The sequence below is a fragment of the Nesoenas mayeri genome (genome assembly GCF_963082525.1).
Source record: "Nesoenas mayeri genome assembly, chromosome: 9".
NCBI classification, from domain to species: domain Eukaryota; kingdom Metazoa; phylum Chordata; class Aves; order Columbiformes; family Columbidae; genus Nesoenas; species Nesoenas mayeri.
In genome coordinates, this window is record NC_137557.1 from 12,446,325 (window position 1) to 12,462,122 (window position 15,798).

At 39.6% G+C, this 15,798-nt stretch overlaps 1 protein-coding gene across 1 annotated transcript in view; it reads right to left on the reverse strand.

Moving 5' to 3' along the window:
- Window positions 1–425: 425 nt before the first annotated feature.
- FNDC3B (fibronectin type III domain containing 3B) overlaps window positions 426–15,798 on the reverse strand; it is a gene marked incomplete at its 5' end in the record, with an annotated part of 152,763 nt that continues 137,390 nt past the window's right edge. The window contains 3 exons of the mRNA XM_080349549.1: window positions 426–804; window positions 6,664–6,791; window positions 10,131–10,297. Coding sequence (XP_080205675.1) covers window positions 493–804; window positions 6,664–6,791; window positions 10,131–10,297 — 607 coding nt within the window. The 3' untranslated portion in view covers window positions 426–492. The remainder of the gene's footprint in view (window positions 805–6,663; window positions 6,792–10,130; window positions 10,298–15,798) is intronic.

Consider the following 15,798-nt stretch of genomic DNA (forward strand, 5'->3'; position numbering starts at 1 on the left):
TAGGCAACACTGCTAATACTGTTCAAGGAAAATCTGGTACTGTTGACTAACACTGTGTTCTAGTCTTACCACTATACACACTTGTGACTAATGTTTAGGAGAAAAAAGAAGAGACAAAGTGACTCATGATTAAAATTTCCTAAATAGTAAGATAAAAAAAGAAACTGTAAAAACTTCAGTGAAAAAAAACCCAAATCAACATTGAAAAGGCAAATTGGTGACAATTTTGAAACTGTGAAGGAAAAAAAAAATAATCTTGCTTTTGGTATCTGGTTTGCTTGTTTCTCCAGTTTGACCACTTCCTAGTTTTGAATTTCAAAAAGGTGCATCAACACACTGATTTATCTTTCTTCAAGCTAGAACCGTAAAAACAAGAGAAGTATATAAAATGCATGGTAGAACAAAAGGATTTAAAAAAAATATCTGAATAAATGTGTGGATTATAATGCGTAGCATTAGTTAAATTTGTATCTCAAACTTCCATTGAATTCTCTACTTCATAAAGAAGTATTGTAATATACAGGCAAATATAATTGACAAACTTGCAAAGCCAAGAACAAGGAGGGCTGCAAACTGTTCATCAGTAGGAATCATGCTCTTCATCTTCGGATCATCTAGGCTTCCTGTTTCTCCTGCGAGCATGATCTCATTTCGCTGAAGCATAAAGGCAACGGAGGGGCTGAAAGGTCCACTAAGTTCCTGTGAGGTATCCAAGCACCGGCGGCAGACGCAGACGCGAAACCGATAGTCTGTGTTGACTTGAAGGCCTGAGATGTGGAATGTGGTCTCTTCTCCCTTGTACACCTTCAAAACAAACCAGCAAGCACAGTCAAACACAAAGAGCAAGACATCCTACTCCTTCCATAGCATCAAACAATTTAAAAACATAATATGTTAGATTTTGCAAGGATTTGAGCCAGAAAGTTAGGCCAAGCCTGAGTCTCATAAGGAAACACTTCTGCAGATCTCAAGGGATGGAACTCACTAGGTCAATGCGAGTTTTGGAGAAACAGAGGCATGTGGAAGACTAAGAGATGCCCCACTGTGACAGGTCTCAAGACAGAGTGTTCAACAGAGTCAATGCACACAAGGACAGACAAGACTTCAGCCAATATATCAGCCATAAGACATACTCATCTTTTGTGGGTGTGATAAATACTACAAACATGTTTCCGTACTCTTAAAAATGGGACTATATGCCTAAAACATGTCTAAGACATAAACACCGTGTTTGGCCCCTAAAGGGAAAAAATCTGCAAACTAAGGTTATTGGAAGACATTAACTGTATAATTGTAAAATTGGTTACATATATTATTTTAATGTGCTTTCCTCACATTTCTCTCAAGAGTCAGCAATTTTGCCACAAATTACACTTTCAGATTGTGGAAACAATAAAATATTATTAAGGTATAAAAAAGCTCCTCTCAGTTGCATTGTATTTGGTTCTTCAGTAATCCAAACCCATCACATATTTATGTTAATCAAATGTATTATAGGTACTGCATGACTCAGAGCATGAGTCACAATACGAGAAGGAAAAAGAGAGAATTGAAGATCTCAGAGACAATTTTGCAACTTAAATGGAAAAAGACCACTGGAAACATTTACGAACTCTGAAAACAAATAACCAGTCAACAATTTATATGAGAGAGGGTTGTTGAAACTGGTATTTTATGAAATGAAAAATGTGTCACAAAGTGCCTGTATCTGCTGGAAAAAAAAATAAAAATCCTGAATTTCAGCTACTTCTTCCTTTGCTCATGTTGCTGGTTTCCTTCTTCTGCTGTGGGACCAGAAGGCTGAGAGCATTGCTGCCCTCCAAGAGGTAAATCCACTTAGGGAAAGGGTAACAAGAGCTAAATTAAACCTGAGCCAGAGGAATTTCTGAGTGCTGCTCCAGAGTAAGAAATAGAGAAGGAAAAATAATAGACATGCTCAGATAAATACCACTTAAAAGTCCAGTTTTCCTGCCCATGCTCGCCCCTGAAACTCATCCCTCCATTAGGAACCTGGTGGTTGGATTTCAGGTATTTCCTTTCACTCATTCTCTCCCCTCCTTTTAAACTTGGACAGGTTTTCCAAATATAGTTTGAATGATGGTGACTGAGTTTCCAGACTAATTAGAATTCCTCTAACAGGCTCCCATTTCTTGGCCCAGAGGCATAAATCAAGCAGCAACATTTAAATAAAATTGTTACCCTCCTTCAAGTGTGCTCAACAGTCATGTGAAGTTCACTTGAGCTCAGGTGACCGAATACAATAAATTCGTACCATACATCTCTGTGATTAACCACAGACATGCACTGTTGCCTTTCTTGTCGTCTTTGCTTGTCTTCCCAATGCCAATGAGAAGTGAGTCACTAAGTTACAATAATATAGTAACTTCATGGAAAACAAAACTGCAAGTGCTGTAGCGGTCCATAGAAATAACAGAAAGGTTCAAATATCTGTTTGCAGAGTTCCTCATCCCAAGAACGGCTCTGCTACTCTACCTTCCAATGGCAATTCCATTTCTAACACCCAACTGTTGAGGGCAACTGTCCTCCACTTACTCCACCACCAATGCTACATCTTCTAGGTGGTTAATACTTCAGTTTACTCCCAAATATAAATGACCATGCAAAGAAAAGATGCAGGCATTTGGCATGTAAATGTAGGTTCAGCAAATAGTTAAAAAAGGATGTGTTCTTCCACAGGACCAGAGTCAGAATTCTTCTACTTTGAAGCCTTACCTAACTCCCATTTCTTTAGATTCTGAGACAGCATAACTCAAAGCATCTATCCTTTCGAAAGCGGTGTAAGCAAGGTATGTTTTCTGGTGCTGTTGTAGTTATTAATTTCATTTCAAAATGCATAATCAGAGGAGCTCTATATGCCTTTGGCATAACTAAACCTTTGCAACCACTATGACCACTTCTAAACCAAAATGAAAATCCAGTAAAATCCAAATAATGACATTTAAGGAAAATTTTTCAATCTAAGTTTTATAAATTACATTTAACAGACACTAGGTATGAGATATATTCAACTTGTCTTCGCATTGAAAAAACCTGTCTAGTTAATTGGGTTTTTTTACTTGTTTTGTTCTGTCAGAGTGGTGAATACCATTGTAACTGGAACCTAAGTTTGGCTAAATCAAGGACTAGTATCTTCATTACAGTCTAATAAGTAGAGATGACCAAGTTCACTCAAGTCAGCTGTCAATAGGACTGTCTGGCCTTTTTCTGAGAAGTGAGAGAGGAGGGCATCTTCAAAGAAAGTTTGAAAAATAGTCAAATTACACTGAATACAAGAATTAAAATCCACTTTATAATGATAAAGACAAAACATTTCCTGCACTAGAACCAGGAAGGTAGTGGAAACTGTCCTACTTTCAATACTTGAATGAGTATTTAGCATGAATGGACCTATGTCCTTTCTCAGCAACAGGCAAAAAGATTCTTGTGCTTATTTATTGTTCACTTTTGGCAGTAGCTTCCGTATTGTCCCAGGGAGCACCCAGTGACACGACCGGTTCCAGCTCTGTTTTGCCTCCAATAGCATCTGATAAGCCAACGTGGGACGTCCTCAGAGATACACCCTTGCCTGGGAACACAGTTACACTCTGTGAATGGACTTCATGTATGCAGAGTAAAAAAATTCATCTGACGATTATGTATAAGGTCTTTAAATTTGCAAAAAATATTAAACCAAATATGACTGTATAAAGCAGCACACTTTTTTATTTGTATCACATTATGCTTTGGTGGCCAACAAGTCAAAGTAAAGTGGCTATCCAATTTATCACTTTCGGTTCCTAAATACAGCTTTTCTGCTTAGGTGCCTGAGAATATAATAAAAACATGATGAGTTTTTTGCCTGGCTCCCTCCATGAAAATATCATCACAAGTAATAAACTGCTGCTGAAGCCTCTTACGGCATTTGATGCTATCGATCAAGCCAGACAGCTCAGAGAATTCCTGTAGGCAAGTATTTCTCAATTTCACCAGTGTCATTAAGTAATTCCAAATCCCCTCTATCTGCTCCAAATAATAAAAATGACAGCCACAATTGCCCTATTAGCAACACACTGGAAAGTTTAAGATGACCTTACCTGGCTGTTGCACTCCATTGCAATGACCAGGGTATTTAGTAATTAATAAAAGCCTATTTTGCATGGCGATAAGAAGATCAAGAATCAGAGACCTGTTACAATCTATTTAGAACACATGGCCACTTGAAAGGTTTAATTTCTTCTAATTCATCTGACAGATTTCTCTGTAAGAAATTGGTTATTATTTTAACCAGACTGAAAACTAGTTAAAACTGTTCAAGGCCTTGCTTTAAATAGTTGCCTTTAAACTGCTCCAAATAATGTGATCTATTGAGAGCATTACAGATTTGTAACAGAGAAGCAGCTTTCTATGTTCATTAGTTGAAAAGTTTCAATTTTAACGTAATTTTAAAACCGGAGTTGTATTCTATGAAACTCTTCTCATCTGCATTTGGGCTGGTGTAGAACGTGACAGAACAGAGAGAGCTGTCCTGGAGGGTGAGCAAAGGTGAAAGCATCTGAGGATGTGTGACCCTACAAGTGATATGAGGTCCTGCATAGCCCATAAATAGCTTGAAATAGCTATTTGTTGCATTTATTTCCATGCCAGTGTGACATAAAAAATGACTGCATGCAGCTATTTTGCTGCTCCTTATCTACCTATACTATCCCTGGTTCACGCAAAATACAGTAGCGACTGCTGTAGAAACTCCAGTCACTTATGACACTGTTCTTTCTCATGGGTGTATTTAATAGCCTGAAAATCTACAATATTTTTCATTTGCGCAACCCTTTAAAACTATTTGCAAAACTTTTCTAATATAATATGGCCCCTGAGATACATATGCTGGATATATATGTCACTTGCAGGGAACAAAACAGATTTAAAAGTAAATTTAGGAGCTGGAGTTAAAACGTAATAAACATATCACTAAAATTACTTTTCAGCTAAAGAGTAGCAAGTGATCACAGGCATGCCACAGCGAAGGTGAAGTGAAACGCATTGGCCAGAAAAGTCATTGAAAGATGTTTATATATTTTATCTCCTATTTATAATAATAGGAGCTAAGAGCATGCACACATCTACTGCAGCTCAGCTCATAAGCAGTAAGTCCATGATGTGCCCCAGGGCTGAGAAGACACCCTCACTTGTAACAAAGAGAAATCACTTTCATTAGTGAAACTGATTTCTGAGGCTGTGAAACAGCAGAACTCTCTCTGTTTCCCACAGCCGGTTATCAGCCAGCCCAACTACAGAAGTCACAGTGTCAGCTTTGACCATCCCTGCCAGGAGCAGCTTCTGGTGAGTCACTTGTGAAAAACTCCAGCAAAACACCCCTCAGCAGGGTCATGCTTCATGAGAAATGAAGACTTTCAACTTAAGGCCCTGAAGGTACTTTTTATTCCCTTTATTGCTGGGCTTTTTCATACCACAATTTCTTGACTGCAAGGATTAAGCCATCACCTACCTTAAAGGAACATGAAGCCTGCCCAGTTCTCCCCAGGGACATCCAGAACACCTGAAGCACTGAAGCTAAGCCTAAGAAAGCTGTGCGTGTATATTACACATCAAGGCTACTTTGTAAATCAAGCAACAGCAAAATGGGTCCACTTATCCACTTACCACTGACATTATGAGGCCAACACAGTACACAGAGGTTTTATTACCTATACTAGCACCAAAAATGTTTCCTGACAAAAACAATAGTTAGGTTTCTGAATCTTCAGCATTCACATGAATTGTCTTGCATTTATTTATGTTATTTTTGATAATTCATTTATGTGCAGTGACGCTCAAAAACAGACTGAAGAAGAGCAAAGACAGTTGCAAAGTACTACCTTCCTCACTTTTTTAAGAATTCAGTTTAAGGTTCAACATTTCTCATGCCCTAATCTGGACTTATTTGGAATGACAATGAAAGAAAGGACAGGGAGAGGACAGGGCACAAATGAAGTGCACTGTAAATCACACCATCAGAGGTGTGACAGATGAAATAAAAGATCTAGCTGTGAATGAGTTGCTCTGTTTCAGGTGCTCTGGGGAAACGTCCCCATGTGACCTCCAATCATGACAGATAAGGAAAAAAGAATCAGCCACATTTCATTTGTTTCCATGGCACAAGAACAGACACAGTTTTTTGTAGGGCAGTTGATATGTAGTAGTTACACATATGTGCATCCAAACCTTAGACAGGGATAGGACAGCTGAACAAACCAATTAAAAGTTAGGTACTTGACTGAAATCCTTGACTTGGAATTGGCTTAGTGAACAAAGAAGATAATCTGCCTACTTCATCATCTCATCTCGAGACAATGGTTAGCACCAGCCAGTTGGGAAGAAAGCATGGGCGGACAGAACTGTAACTTCTCAAAGGTTAGTTCAGTTCGAAATAGTGATTAACTACAGACAGAATGCACATCACTCTATTAAGATGAGGATGCTCTAGATACCCCCTGGGGAAAAACCCAACCTATTACAGCCCTTGTTTTTGACTCAGTGTTGACCATAGTTTATGACACACTACCATAGGCTGCAATTCAATACAGTAAGAAAGAAGCAGCACAGTGTTCAAAAACATTTCCATTATATCATCAATTTAGCATTATTAAAATGAAACTGTTTTCCTACCTGCTTGTATTCAGATTCTCTCCCAACCAGTACCTGCAGAATGTAACTAACAGGATCTCCCTTGATGGGTGGGACCATTTCCCAGGTAATTTCACAGGCATTTCCTCCCAACTGTGTCACTCGAGGGGCTACAATAAAATTAGATGGGTTAACCTTTAATTAAAGACTGCATTGAAATCTTGTTCATTTTATGCACATTGTAATATATATGAGAACATTTTTAAAAGAGAACCTCAGGACATCACAGGGTTAGTAGCACATAATCTGGACTCTATTTATGTGGCTAAAAATCAAATCGCTATCACCACTGGATGAAAGAAGTAAAACTGTGCTGGATTTTTAAGGCACTCAAAAGTCACATTTACTTCAGGACAGCCTTGTGTGATTAAGCAGTTCAGGATTTTTGTGGTATTAAACAATAACAACTGCTGCTCATAGAAACTGGGGTGAAATTTAGAGCTGATTAAGAAGCTCTGAAGAAATTTAATGTGGAACCCAGATCACCTCCTCAAGAGAGTGAGCTGTTGGAGCATCTCTCATCTATCTGCTGTGCGAGCCACTAGAAAGAGGGAGTGGATATGGTAAAAAACTCCAAACTTTTAAAATTCAATTGCAACATTGTGTACTGATCTTTTCAAAGCAGAAGCCAATGCACGAATTACGCTGGCACAAATAAAAGCAGTAATTGCCTGAAGTTCTGAGCAAACACCTGTGCCAGTGGAGACACCTTCATTTTCCTCCCATGCTATGCGTCATTGAAAAAGAGAAATAATATTATACACTTTATTTGGGAAAAACAGGAGGAGAAATGTGAGAAAGGAAGCTAAATAATCTTCTGTATTAGAGATGAAGTCCAATCTGAGAAGCAAAAGTACAAGTATAATTTTAAAGACTTGGACTGGCATCTAATTCTGAGCCTGACACTAAGGTGGTCAGACCTGCTGTTTCTAGGCAGGCTTAGAATAGTGATTCCACTAAAACTCTATAGAAATTCAATTTGCCAGCTGTTACAATGCTGCTGTCCTTGGGAGAGGATCTCTCACCAGCTGAAAGCCAAAAGTCACCAAACTATGCCCGACAGCAAGCTCACAGGTGAGCCAAGCAGCATGCTTATATGTACAACTAAGCATCTGTCACAGGAAGGCATCAAAACAACTTCAACAGCATCAGGGTCCACCAGCCTCTTGATCAGGCAGAGCGAGCAAGCATACGAGGAGAAAAAATAAAAATAATAAAAATATATATACACACACACACACATATATATACACATACACACACACACACATATATATATATATATATATAAGGGAGAAAAAAAACAGTGCTAAACACTTTACCAAGCATTTAACATGTGCACGTGCAAGGACATGAGCTTGTTAAAGGCAATACAGATTCCCAACCCTACGAAAACAAACAACAGGAGAGTCTATCAAAGAAACAGATGCTGCTGCTGCATACATTACATGAATTTAGACTAATTCGTTGCCACCCAAGAGGAATACAGGAATCATACATGGACCGAAATGTAATCTATATCCATTTGGTTCCCTCTGCACATCCGCCTGTGTTGAGAGACGGATAATAGATGCCTTAATCTCAGCTGACAACAGCATTCTCAATTATTTTCCCTCCTCCTTCCATCCCTCACCCTGACACATGAAGATTTTTGTCTGACACTTAGAAAACACTGCCATTAACTATAATGCTGTTTTAGGGTTGGCATCACTAAGTGTGTAACTGGGATACTTTACAGGAGAATAAATAGGTGCTTCTGATACACAAAGAAGTGTACTAAGTTTATCACCTACGTCCCTTTGTATTGCTCTGAATGTGGAAGGGAATCAACACCACCATTTTGCCTCAACAGATCTCTTTTCCCTATAGCATTACCTCCCCGCAGCTCTGCTAACTAGCGCCGTTTTTGTTGTGCCCTTTTCTCTGTAAATGCCGGTATTTTGTCATGTACCTGTGGTCCCAGCCCACGCAAAACCCGGTATTTCCACCGTATCTTAACTGCTTGACATTCAGTCCAGAGCATGAGTCATATTTAACAGGAACTAAACTGGCAGGCAGGGAGTTCAAGACAAAAACTTAGGTGATATCCGAATTTAATAAAACGGATTTCTAGCCAACAAAACGAAAAAGTGACTACAATGCATGCCGGCATCCCTTTGCTAGTTTTATCCACTTAGAGCAGCTGAGACAAGCAACAGCAACATGGACTCGGCATCCACGAGTGACAGGCACCTGTGTCCCAGCACTCGGACAACATGGAGATGCTGAAGCTGTGGAGCACATCGTCCCTGCTACCCTCACCTACACTAGTCTGGTCCACCCAGCATGAGCTCCCTTCACTTTCCTGGGTGGCGTATCTTAGGAATCAGGATAATTCACTGATGGGTATTTTTACCCTTGAACTTGACACTAAGTACATACAGATATCTCCTTCCAGAAACAGCACTGGAGCAAATGCCAAAACCCAGGGGATATCCAGATAAAAACAAAGGCGGGATTCTCACATATTTTAGGGTAATGAAGCCAATCTCCTGATGTTCTCTCTGTGCTTGAGACTTGTTCTTGCTGGGGGGGATTCAGAGCAGCCAACCCAGGGACCAGGGAAATTACACCCCAGCAGTGTTTTCCCCTCTCTAAATCTTTGATCATGAATGGGATGAAATCACCAAAGCTAGAATTTAAATACAGCCGAACAAATGAAACCTCTGACAACTTAACAGCTGCTGTTCCTCACAGTAAATGGTACTGCTTGGCAAAGGAGTTTTCGGCACACAGGAGAAAACAGTGCATCTGATTTCAGCTCAGTTTATCTCGCAGCCGATTCAGTGAATCTGCTGCCTTTATAACACTTCTCCTTGGAAGGAAGGAGCAAAATTACTTTGGCCAAAAATTTAGAGTTAAAGACTTTTCATTATAAAACTTAATTTAATTAGGCCTTTTGTTCTTCTAGGGGAACACACGCTAAGTGAGATAAAGAATCTAATGCTTTATGTATGTGAAATATCATTACTAATTTTATATATTAAAGGAAAAATAAACTCTGAAGTGCTATGCTGAACATCACCTACACAACACCTGCAACTTTACTAATGCTTAAGTTGGTATGTACATATGTATACTAAAGCTGTTACACCCCTTAATGGAGTGCTGCAGTATCCAGAGCAATCCCTTGGTAACCATTATTGTTAGCAGTAGCATTTTAACAGTTTATGTACAACAACAGTGGCTGGTATCATATTTATATTGTTCGCATGTTTTTTGGATGATAATATAGCTTCCCACCATAATGTAACTAACTTCACAATTCACAAAAATGTACAAGCAGCAGAAACTGATTTTTCCTGTGATTTCATACTTATGTTAATTCTTACAAACTCACTGCATACTTACCGATTACTTAAATAATTACATGTTTCTTATGCATATGTAAAAAAAAAAGTATGACATACCTTTGATAGCAGGCGGGACTGACTTAGTTGTGCAGAAAGTACAGACCTCTGAGAAAGGTCCTTCCCCTGCATCATTGACCGCCTGTATTCTGAATGAGTAACAAGTGGATTCTGTCAGCCTCTGTATCTTGTACGTGTGACTTGGTCCCCTATAAATGGGAATAAACCTGGAAAGAATAAAAATGAGAACATGCAATTAGACTGGAGTGGCACTGACGTTTCTGGCTATTACACGTATCAGCACAAAGTACTCGTATTGGGAAAACTGGCACAATGTGCTTTGTAGAGCTGTTAAAGGCAAGTATAAAAATGACACATTATTAACACACTAACAATGGTTAGCAGGTTAGGGAAAGCAGTAGTTCATTGTCCCTCTGGCAGCTACTACTTACCTTGCAAAATGGTTATGTGAATTATCAGGAAAAACATCTGTAAATGCATTTCCTACTACCTGGCAATAAAAACTGGTTCAACCTGCACTCCCCTACAATACACTGTGTGCAGGGCTGGTTTAAAAGTATATTTAAAAGCAGATTAATACTTTGAATATTTTATTGCTTGATTTGGACTGTATTCACACATTAAGATCCGAAGAACACATCTTACACTCATCGTGTCATCTTAAGCCAGAGTAACTCTATTTAAATCACAACATATGGACTGCACAATACATGTGTAATTTATTACACACTTCCCAGTTTTGAAGAGTTGACAGACTGAAGACAGCCAAACAGCAGAGATGGAAACAAATTCAGAGAGAATACGTGAGGGGGACGAGGAGGATGGAAAAGGACGCCAGCCCAGGAGCTCTGCGGGACGCCTGTGCTGGCAGCTCTGCTCGTGTGCAGGCTGAGAACGAGACACAGCACTGAAGAAGCAACTTCTGAAATAATTCCATTGGCAATACCAAATATCAGCACACACCAACTTGTCAAACAACGTAATGAAGAACAAAATCAATGTCAATTAATCTAGAAAATAAAAAAAAAAAAAGGAAAAAGAGAGGAGGGGAGGGAAGGGAAAAAAAGAAAAAGGTACAGGTTCCTAGAGAGAATCTAACTTCTGTTTTCAATTGTTTGACTCAGACAAATGCTTTTCAGTAGTAGTCATATGTTATCAAACAATTTCTAGCAGACCCTGCGCCCTGGGTGCTGAGCAGAATGGCAGTGAAGCACCCAGCATCTGGCATCAACCTGCTTCGTCCCCACTAGGGAAACAAGGTCTTGCAATAGTCCTGAATCTGGAGAACACAAAATTCACAGTGTATGAACACACAGGTTTGTGTTTTGTTTTATGATCTAGTACACTTCTTCAAATATCTTAACCATTTCAGCCAATTTGAAATTACCAGGAAGCCAACAAAGAGACTTCTTTTTGACCTGTGAATCTAGGTGCTTGCTTTATCCTGGATAATAAGTCCTTTGGCTTTGCATGAGACACACAGTATAACCAATTTGAGCATTTCAAAGAAACCAGGTCTGTCATTAGCTCTCAGGGACAGAAATCAATTCATATTACATTATGATTGAAATCCACAGAAGTACAAACAGAGAGATCAAGAATCATCTGTAATAAAAAGAAATGTTCCGGTAATTTAAATTGCTGGAAATGTACTCTGAGGACTAATGTGACTTCCTACACCCACAGAGTTTTAGTGAGCCCCTCACCTTGATTGGAAATCAAAGATCTATGCCCACAAGTTTAAGAGGAGATTTTAGAAACAATTTCCAAAGAAGATTTTTCTTTTCACCCTAATGCTTACACAGTTCTAAAGACTGACTGCCGCTCCATATTTTTGAGGCTCACGTAAGCAGCTACGGCACATTTCAAAAGTCTACCACAGACCCGTTCTCATGGAATAAAATTTCTTGAGATTCACTGCACGATGAACAAAGCACACGTATTTAGGACAGCAATAAGACTGAAAAGACAAGATTACTTCATCTCTCCCTTTCCAGTTCTTGTAGCGCAATCAGGCAGCTGGCTCAGACACCACTGCAGTGCTCACAGCAGTGCTGAGACTTGTCTCTGACCCTGATCCAAGGGGAACAGATACCAAAAAAATGCAATGCAGTATTTTAGACTAATGCCCTCTTTCTAATCCTCAGTGAAGCAAGGTAAGCAAGGAAGGATAAATACACCTTAGCAGCTACCACACAAGCACACCCATACCCCAAGTCTGGGCTTATAGTACACTTGCTAGACATATTTATATGGTGAATACCAATGCCTTAGTTCTGAAATTACACTTTCACCTTTTGAGTATGACTAATGTTACATATAACGGAAAAAGTGATCTGGGAAAACACTTGAGCTCCTTCTGTCATTTGGGAATTGAATTAATACTCCCATCCGGTTTCTACCTCCACCATTTTTTACTTTGCTATCTCTTTCTCACAAAACATCTGTAATGAAAGCAAAAACTATCACAGAAAAGCTTGCATACATGTTCAATACACAAGACTACAATGGAATCACGCTTAAAATTCTGAGATTCAATCATCTTTGAAGAAAGAAGGCTTCCAATTTTGGAAGAAGAAAGGCTAATTACTAAGTCAATCAAATTCAATCGCTATTAGGCTTTAGTATGACAGTACTGCTTTGTAACTGTGTTTGAGGATGCAGATCATGATGTAAAAAAACATAGTGAAGATGAAACATTTCAATTCAAACATACTAGTGATTTTTTGATAATGTATTATTTTCATCATGTATAAAGTAGGTACTTTATACTCCACCAGGATTATTTCTGTTGTTTTTAAAAATAGTGTAGTTATTTGCTGTAGATGGCTATAGACTTGGAGACTTACCCTAGATTTATTTTCAGTCTCACAGGTCTTCTGCTGAAGAACCACAATGAACTTAAATTTGAACCAGTCAGTGCGATTGCACGTTGCTACTGTGATGTCTGCATATATTAAAAATTGTCTAAAGAAAGACAATTTGTACATATCATTGTAAGCTGATTTTTTAAATCTAAAGATATTTTTAAAAGCACAAACATGAGCTCTATTTATCTTTGCCTTCTTTACAAGCCTGACATTGTTCACTGTGCTTTATCCAGGCTGTGTTCCATGCATTTTCTTAAGAACCAGTCAGCTTTGAGCTTGTTTGCAAGGACTTAATCTCTTAATGCCTTTAAAACTTGACTTAACCTGCATATAGAAAAGCTCCCATGCTTTCTATCTCCCTTTCACCTTCTTCCAGCCTCTAATCCATTCTCCATCTGAACACAGAGAATGAGTTTTCCTTCTCAGATGCTGTGGGATGGTCATTAACAAAGTACAGCATGAAAAATCTTTCTGGCTTTTCACAGTGACAGCTGAAGTACACTGGGAGGGGCGACATTTTCCTGCATCCCACTTCACTTACCTAACAGAGCTTTACATCCTTCATAAAATGAATGTGAGAAGAAACACAACATGCTCATTCCCCAGCCTCTACCTGCTCAGACCACTCCTGTGAATCTCTGAAACATGATAATAAGCACTAAAAATTTTTCAATTCCAAGAGGTTTCCCTAGTTGAATTTAGAAGACTGTATGCCTTAAGCTGGTACCCTGTATTTGAAAAAGAAGACCTCTGTGGGTTAATGGCATTCTCAAAACAGTTGCATTATGTTTTTCTAAAAAGTTTGCACCATCCACAAGTAAATCTGTATTATTCAAATGTAACATGTTGTGGTGTTGCCTCTCCTCTCCTCTCCAGCAAAGTAACAGCAGAAAAGGAAAATAAAGCAACTTTCTCCAGGGAAGGACACGCTCCCCAGAGGTAACTTCCCCCCTCAGCTCACTTGAGCAACCCCAATTATCCCCTTCCCAGACATTCTCATGTCGGTCACGGATTATTCATTTACTTACACACAGTAGAGGAGAGAGAACACAATGTCCTAGAATGATTGTTTGGGAGAGACCACTGCTGTTCGTTTTTCATCAATACTTTTTTCTTTGTCAGCGAAGATCTTCTTGGAAATGTTTTATGTTGCAGCTATCTTGTTTCCTCCACTCCAGTCACTTCCAGTCAAGCACAGGAATATGAATGTACTCGCTCTACCTGTGCTCATTAGTTCTCAGCACATTTTAATCAGCAGGTTCCCTTTCATACTCCTGGGTTTTGTTTACATTTTTAGTAACCTGTTTGTCCTTACAACAATTCAATTTGAAAGAAAATCTACCATACAGCACTAAGACAGAAATCTTGAGCCAAGTACAAAGGCTAAAATAGCCATGTAAAAGATTCTGCTACTGCCTCCCAAAAAGATGTGGTGAACTGCCACATTTTTGGCTGGAGAGAAATCATTAACACAGCACTGGTCTGACTTGGCGACCTGAGGCTTCATTTCAGCGTACACAGGCAACTGCAGAATCAGAAACCAAAGTACATGAATTTCACAAACCAACAGCTCTTTTAATACTATTACTGCGACATCTCTTACCTGTACAACTATATCGCCCATCTACTTTTTTACACCATGCCTCTATTTTAAGGAACATTATCAAACACTCACTGATTGTGATTTTCTTTCCCCACCAGCAACTCCTTACATTCCAACATGCCAACCAGCAAAGCAAAGCTTCATAACAAAAGCATCTAATCCATCCCTCAAGACGGAGAACATCCTTTTTTTGAAGCACTTGAAGAGAGAGAAAGCTGCCCAGCCCCTCTGCTGGGCCCAGCTTCTCAGCAGTTACTGCATCAGCACTTCATTTCACAAACTCAGCTCCAATCCCTGAAGACCACAGTGCTCCAGTACGTCCCTATCTCCAGCAATGCCAGCAAGGCCAGTGCTCCCATTGTCATGTTCTGCGTGTTGGAATCTGCCTGCATCCCAATCACTGCTGCTCCCAGCCAGAGCAGATCGGGAGGTTTAACACCTCTTGGCTTCCTGTTGAAGCTTGCTCCTGCTGATTCAAGAATCAGTGTCATTAATCTCCACTGACCCTAGACGCCAGAAGTAGAATACAATTAACTCACTAAAAGAGGAACGATGAGAAAAGACTTTGGCAGAGGAGCCCTGAAGCCAGGAGCTAAGTAGGAAGTACAAAGAACTAATTAATAACTTCCACCACGTGCTCACTTACCCTTCCCCAGCCATGAACACCTTGAGATCTCCCTCTGATCCACACCTTGAGTATAGAGTGGTCTTTTATTCAGTTAAACTGGCAGAAATACAGGAGTAAAGTCACTGCACAATTTTTTCATCTCTGCTATATTTAAAATCTTCAGCTTAGAGACAAGCTGCCCATCGGCAGCATCCCCCATTCTCATACCCCAGTAGCAGGCTGACCCAAACTTTTCAGGGCTGCTGGCTGAATGGCAGCTTTGGGGCACCTCTCCAAGCCACTTTTTGTCATCTCCTTTGGCAGGGAGGTGCTGAGGGAAGGCAAACACCTGGGCAGGGGTTCCCAAAAGAGTTTTGTGCTCCCACAACCTCCCCCAACCCCACCCTCCAGTCCTAACTTGAGGTGTGGCTGAAACATGTCTTGGTCCCTCTGATCTGAAGATCTGTTTTCTAGGAGATATCTTTTGGAAAGCTTATAATGTATGCTTGTTCATAGTATGGTCAAAAATTAACCTCCACAATGCACGGTCAATATAGTTTTTGTTTACAGGCATAATAATAACAGGACCCACCGAAGGAGGCAATTTTTCCTTCCTCATACTTAGAA